At 43.5% G+C, this 6,957-nt stretch overlaps 1 protein-coding gene across 1 annotated transcript in view; it reads right to left on the reverse strand.

Annotated features, from left to right (window-relative positions):
- Positions 1–5,059, reverse strand: part of LOC120040299 (acetylcholinesterase collagenic tail peptide-like) — a 30,271-nt gene extending 25,212 nt beyond the window's left edge. Inside the window, exons 1-2 of the mRNA XM_038985497.1 lie at positions 4,674–5,059; positions 3,469–3,587 (exon numbers count right to left, since the gene is read on the reverse strand). Of these exons, the coding sequence (XP_038841425.1) occupies positions 3,469–3,587; positions 4,674–4,770 (216 nt within the window). The 5' untranslated portion in view covers positions 4,771–5,059. The remainder of the gene's footprint in view (positions 1–3,468; positions 3,588–4,673) is intronic.
- Between the last annotated feature and the right edge of the window lie 1,898 nt (positions 5,060–6,957).

The raw sequence follows: 6,957 nt of genomic DNA on the forward strand, positions 1-6,957 counted from the left end.
CTCTAACAGACAGAGTTGTATCTCTGAGAGGACCCTCTAACAGACAGAGTTGTATCTCTGAGAGGACCCTCTAACAGACAGAGTTGTATCTCTAAGAGGACCCTCTAACAGACAGAGTTGTATCTCTGAGAGGACCCTCTAACAGACAGAGTTGTATCTCTAAGAGGACCCTCTAACAGACAGAGTTGTATCTCTAAGAGGACCCTCTAACAGACAGAGTTGTATCTCTAAGAGGACCCTCTAACAGACAGAGTTGTATCTCTAAGAGGACCCTCTAACAGGATAGACAGAGTTGTATCTCTAAGAGGACCCTCTAATAGACAGAGTTGTGTCTCTAAGAGGACCCTCTAACAGACAGAGTTGTATCTCTAAGACGACCCTCTAACAGACAGAGTTGTATCTCTGAGAGGACCCTCTAACAGACAGAGTTGTATCTCTAAGAGGACCCTCTAACAGACAGAGTTGTATCTCTAAGAGGACCCTCTAACAGACAGAGTTGTATCTCTAAGAGGACCCTCTAACAGACAGAGTTGTATCTCTAAGAGGACCCTCTAACAGACAGAGTTGTATCTCTGAGAGGACCCTCTAACAGGATAGACAGAGTTGTATCTCTGAGAGGACCCTCTAACAGACAGAGTTGTATCTCTGAGAGGACCCTCTAACAGACAGAGTTGTATCTCTAAGAGGACCCTCTAACAGACAGAGTTGTATCTCTGAGAGGACCCTCTAACAGGATAGACAGAGTTGTATCTCTGAGAGGACCCTCTAACAGACAGAGTTGTATCTCTGAGAGGACCCTCTAACAGACAGAGTTGTATCTCTGAGAGGACCCTCTAACAGACAGAGTTGTATCTCTGAGAGGACCCTCTAACAGACAGAGTTGTATCTCTGAGAGGACCCTCTAACAGACAGAGTTGTATCTCTGAGAGGACCCTCTAACAGACAGAGTTGTATCTCTAAGAGGACCCTCTAACAGACAGAGTTGTATCTCTGAGAGGACCCTCTAATAGACAGAGTTGTATCTCTGAGAGGACCCTCTAACAGGATATACAGAGTTGTATCTCTGAGAGGACCCTCTAACAGGATAGACAGAGTTGTATCTCTAAGAGGACCCTCTAACAGGATAGACAGAGTTGTATCTCTGAGAGGACCCTCTAACAGGATAGACAGAGTTGTATCTCTAAGAGGACCCTCTAACAGGATAGACAGAGTTGTATCTCTAAGAGGACCCTCTAACAGGATAGACAGAGTTGTATCTCTAAGAGGACCCTCTAACAGGATAGACAGAGTTGTATCTCTGAGAGGACCCTCTAACAGGATAGACAGAGTTGTATCTCTGAGAGGACCCTCTAACAGGATAGACAGAGTTGTATCTCTGAGAGGACCCTCTAACAGACAGAGTTGTATCTCTGAGAGGACCCTCTAACAGACAGAGTTGTATCTCTAAGAGGACCCTCTAACAGACAGAGTTGTATCTCTGAGAGGACCCTCTAACAGGATAGACAGAGTTGTATCTCTGAGAGGACCCTCTAACAGACAGAGTTGTATCTCTGAGAGGACCCTCTAACAGACAGAGTTGTATCTCTGAGAGGACCCTCTAACAGACAGAGTTGTATCTCTGAGAGGACCCTCTAACAGACAGAGTTGTATCTCTGAGAGGACCCTCTAACAGACAGAGTTGTATCTCTGAGAGGACCCTCTAACAGACAGAGTTGTATCTCTAAGAGGACCCTCTAACAGACAGAGTTGTATCTCTGAGAGGACCCTCTAATAGACAGAGTTGTATCTCTGAGAGGACCCTCTAACAGGATATACAGAGTTGTATCTCTGAGAGGACCCTCTAACAGGATAGACAGAGTTGTATCTCTAAGAGGACCCTCTAACAGGATAGACAGAGTTGTATCTCTGAGAGGACCCTCTAACAGGATAGACAGAGTTGTATCTCTAAGAGGACCCTCTAACAGGATAGACAGAGTTGTATCTCTAAGAGGACCCTCTAACAGGATAGACAGAGTTGTATCTCTAAGAGGACCCTCTAACAGGATAGACAGAGTTGTATCTCTGAGAGGACCCTCTAACAGGATAGACAGAGTTGTATCTCTGAGAGGACCCTCTAACAGGATAGACAGAGTTGTATCTCTGAGAGGACCCTCTAACAGGATAGACAGAGTTGTATCTCTGAGAGGACCCTCTAACAGGATAGACAGAGTTGTATCTCTGAGAGGACCCTCTAACAGGATAGACAGAGTTGTATCTCTAAGAGGACCCTCTAACAGACAGAGTTGTATCTCTGAGAGGACCCTCTAACAGACAGAGGTGTATCTCTGAGAGGACCCTCTAACAGACAGAGTTGTATCTCTGAGAGGACCCTCTAACAGGATAGACAGAGTTGTATCTCTAAGAGGACCCTCTAACAGGATATACAGAGTTGTATCTCTGAGAGGACCCTCTAACATACAGAGTTGTATCTCTAAGAGGACCCTCTAACAGACAGAGTTGTATCTCTAAGAGGACCCTCTAACAGGATATACAGAGTTGTATCTCTAAGAGGACCCTATAACAGGATAGACAGAGTTGTATCTCTGAGAGGACCCTCTAACAGGATATACAGAGTTGTATCTCTAAGAGGACCTTCTCACAGGATAGACAGAGTTGTATCTCTAAGAGGACCCTCTAACAGGATATACAGAGTTGTATCTCTGAGAGGACCCTCTAACAGGATAGACAGAGTTGTATCTCTGAGAGGACCCTCTAACAGACAGAGTTGTATCTCTGAGAGGACCCTCTAACAGACAGAGTTGTATCTCTGAGAGGACCCTCTAACAGACAGAGTTGTATCTCTGAGAGGACCCTCTAACAGACAGAGTTGTATCTCTAAGAGGACCCTCTAACAGACAGAGTTGTATCTCTAAGAGGACCCTCTAACAGACAGAGTTGTATCTCTAAGAGGACCCTCTAACAGACAGAGTTGTATCTCTAAGAGGACCCTCTAACAGACAGAGTTGTATCTCTAAGAGGACCCTCTAACAGACAGAGTTGTATCTCTAAGAGGACCCTCTAACAGACAGAGTTGTATCTCTAAGAGGACCTTCTAACAGACAGAGTTGTATCTCTAAGAGGACCCTCTAAGGTCGTTTCCCCTCATCAACCCTGATCTGCAGTCAGCACTCGTGGGAGACACGTTAATCCATTGCTTCCTGCACACACCTACTATATCATCAGAAATCCCTACTGCTCTTAGTCAGTGGCGGAGGAGGGCAAGAGTGAGGCTAAGTCACAAATGACACGCTGTTCCCTATACATTATAGTCCCCTATTTTTGACCACAACCCTATCAAATGTAGTACGCTAAATAGGGAATAGGGTGCCATTTGGAACGTAACCAGGGAGTGAGGTTTGGACAGCACCCAAGGACAAATCAACAATCATACACTTGTCACATGGGCAAGTCACATGACTTTGGACTCACATGACCACCGCGGTGCCACAGTGAGGGAGGAGGAGGGAACAGGGGGGGTGGGGGTGGACTCAGTAAACAGCAGGGGTTGAATTTCCTCTGCTGGTCCAAGGCAGGTTGTTGTTGGAGAGCTAGGGAAAGTAGTGGACAGTACGGTAAGTCAGTCACATGGGAAATAAATACACACCGACGCTGCAGAGGATACCCTTGTAATAGAATATTACATTTGTTTGTCATGTTGACATCAGTGGCAAATGAAATGAATAGAGTCAAAACTAGTTGAAGGGGCTTAAAGAAAACTCAATGTTGGCTTATTTCTAACAGCATCAGAGTGGATGGTAAGGTGTGTAATAGAATCTGTATGTTACTGCATCCTGCAGAGGCAGAGAGCAGACAACACCTCACTAACAAGCCATAAAGTAAAAGCTCCTGCATAGAGGCATTGCCAAAGAAGTGGTGTTGCAGCTGCCAAGTTCAAATCCACTCAATCAGCAGATCCTCCCCTTCACAACAAACATCAGCTGAACTGAAAGTCATCTGTAAATGTACGGTCTGGTAGGATATTGACAACACTAGACGCTACAACTGGTATCTACATAGATATACAGCAACAAGTAAAATAGCTCTACAAATCTAACACATAATAACTAGAATACAATAAGAACAGCAGAATATTCAGACTGGGAGCTGTAACATGATACGTGTCGTCCTCCACACTGGAGAGAGCTGCTCCTGGCTCTGACTGAATACACATATGAAGCACCATATGCCCGCCTCCCTGTCAGGAACTGTCAGACGCTATTTATAGAGACATTTCCATTCTGACAGCATTTCGTATTCCATAAATTAAGGGAAAATACACAGGAACACACACTTCTTCAAAGTGCAAAGACAATCAGGATAAGACATGACATGGGGTTTACCCAGGGTCGGACTGCAGCTTGTCAAAACCGTGCATGACATATTCCTGCACGCACACACATAAACACACACACACATAAACACACACACACATAAACACACACACACACACATAAACACACACACACACACATAAACACACACACATAAACACACACACACACATAAACACACACACACACATAAACACACACACACACACACATAAACATAAACACACACACATAAACACACACACACATAAACACACACACACATGCATGAGTATGCGCATGTACACACACACAATATCTTACCTGCTGGGAATGAAAGAATATTGTCCAGGAAAGAGGACTGAGACAAGACATAACAAAACAATAGTGGAAGATAGAGTCCAAATGTGATAAGGATCATGCTGCTGTCAATACAATGCCCTGTCTGTCTCTAACTTGGGTTTACTGAGGAGCCACAGCAAAACGACTCCACTCTCACTCTCTCTGACTCTCTCTTGCCTACTGCCCTCAACACCCCTCTCTCTCCTCTCTCAGTCTCCCTGCGTCTTTAGGAGGGGGGTGCTTGCCAACCATTGCCCGTTAAATCTATCTCCTGCATCAGTGTGCGCTAAAATTACAGGAGGCGCAGCCTGTCAGCTGCCCTTTGTGACAATATTAGAATCTTACTACTGCAAGGGATGCCTTAATAGTTTCCCCTCTCCTCTCATAAGGATACAAGACGACAAAATATACTACATGGCTGGAATGCCATTGGAAAGACAAAGACCATACTATGGGGTCACTTCACAACTGTAGAAAAATAAACAGAACACAATTTCACAAGCTGTATGATCTTGTACATGTTGCACAACACAAGGAAAAATAAACACGGTTCTGTCATGAATGCCTGCAAATCGCAATGCACCTGTGGCGGGTTGTCACCGTAAAAAAATATAATCTAAAACATTTGTTAGATTATACGATTATTATCAGAAAAATAAGGTTTAGGTATTAGAAGCGCACCACATGGATACGCAATGAATAGGACTCCACTTGTGTCACACAGAATTCACTACAACATCGGTCTCTACGATATATGGATTAGACCACCACATCAACGTATCAGCCTCTGCCGCAACATTAATGGCCAGGCATTTATAAAGAGGCACTTGGATCTTGGGCTGGCAGGGGAGCAATATAGACGCCAGTATCAATTTAAATAAATTAATGTAAAAGTTTGGAATTATATTTGACATTTTCTCCCAATGAGAGCAATCAATTATTTGCACATGTAGGTGATTGCAATGACTTGAATTTTACGTTCAGTTTTATCGCCCCAAATTTCACGTGCACAAATGAATTACTCTCACAAATGGACATTTCCTCTTTCCATGCCTGCTTGGTGTAATTTATTTCCTCTGTTATAGCTAAACTATCTACACTCTTTGAAGAAGAGGTAGATAAGTGTCTAATTAACTAGATAATTAGCCCAATAATGAACTAAAGGAGCCTGTCCGTACTCCTTATAGTCCACCTTACATGTTCCGTTTAAAGATGAATTGGCTCGAAGCCAAAACAGCACAGTCAGGGAAATGGTTCCAATCGTTTTTCCACTAGTGGATTTTAGAAACACTTAAAGGGCTGTGCTTCGTGAAGGTTTACCCTGGTGTGTAAAATCTCTCTCAGACAAGGTGACTTTTATCAATATATTGCCTATATTTACCCCCAACAAATGAAACGCTAATTAGCTGGTAATGTGGTTTTCATAAAGAACTCCACATGCCATGATGATCTGGCCAAGACTACCGAATCGAGGCAAAGGTAAGAATCTCTTAACTATGTTAGCTAAATGTAGTAATGAATAATTGGCTACGCTTCTTTAAATTGACAATTCTTTGAACTGTCTGGGGCAAGTTTTAAATTGATACAATACCTGTTAGCAAAGATGTCGGCTACAGATGTTTTGCATTATGTCTACTTTGATGCTAATTAGCATTTTCAAATGAGCGTAAATAGAGCCGAATATATTGCTAAAAGTCACCTTGTCCGTGAGAGGTTTACATGGTTATAAAAATGTTACACCACGGTAAACCCACATTAAACACTTCCCTTATTTTATGTGTTTCTAAAATCGCTTATGGGGGGTGGGGGGGGGCGATTGGAATCATTTCCCTGTTTGACCTAGGTTTTCTGGGTATTGACCCCCCCACCGTGTGGCTCTGTGGAAATATGGCCTTGTGGGAACCCTAACCCTACAAAGGGTGTGTATCAATTTAACCTTGTTTGGCAATTATTTCTCACTGATATGAAAGGTCCTTATGCTTCCAAAACCATGCTCTCAACAAACTCAGTTTCAGGACTCTTAAGAAAACCCCATGGAGAAGATGCCTTCATCCAATGACTTCTGTGTAATGGAGAGTCATCATCAAGGGCTAGGAAGAGGAAGATGACTTGTGTGTAATGGAGAGTCATCATCAAGGGCTAGGAAGATATAGGTTGATAGAGAGTGTGTATAGGAGGGGAACCCAAGTCTTAGAAGGTTGGGCTTTCACAGGGTTGGAATGGAAACTGAAATGCCCAAGGTAAAAACACCATCCAAATGACCAAA

The sequence above is a fragment of the Salvelinus namaycush genome, unplaced genomic scaffold, assembly GCF_016432855.1.
Source record: "Salvelinus namaycush isolate Seneca unplaced genomic scaffold, SaNama_1.0 Scaffold34, whole genome shotgun sequence".
Classification (NCBI taxonomy): Eukaryota; Metazoa; Chordata; class Actinopteri; order Salmoniformes; family Salmonidae; genus Salvelinus; species Salvelinus namaycush.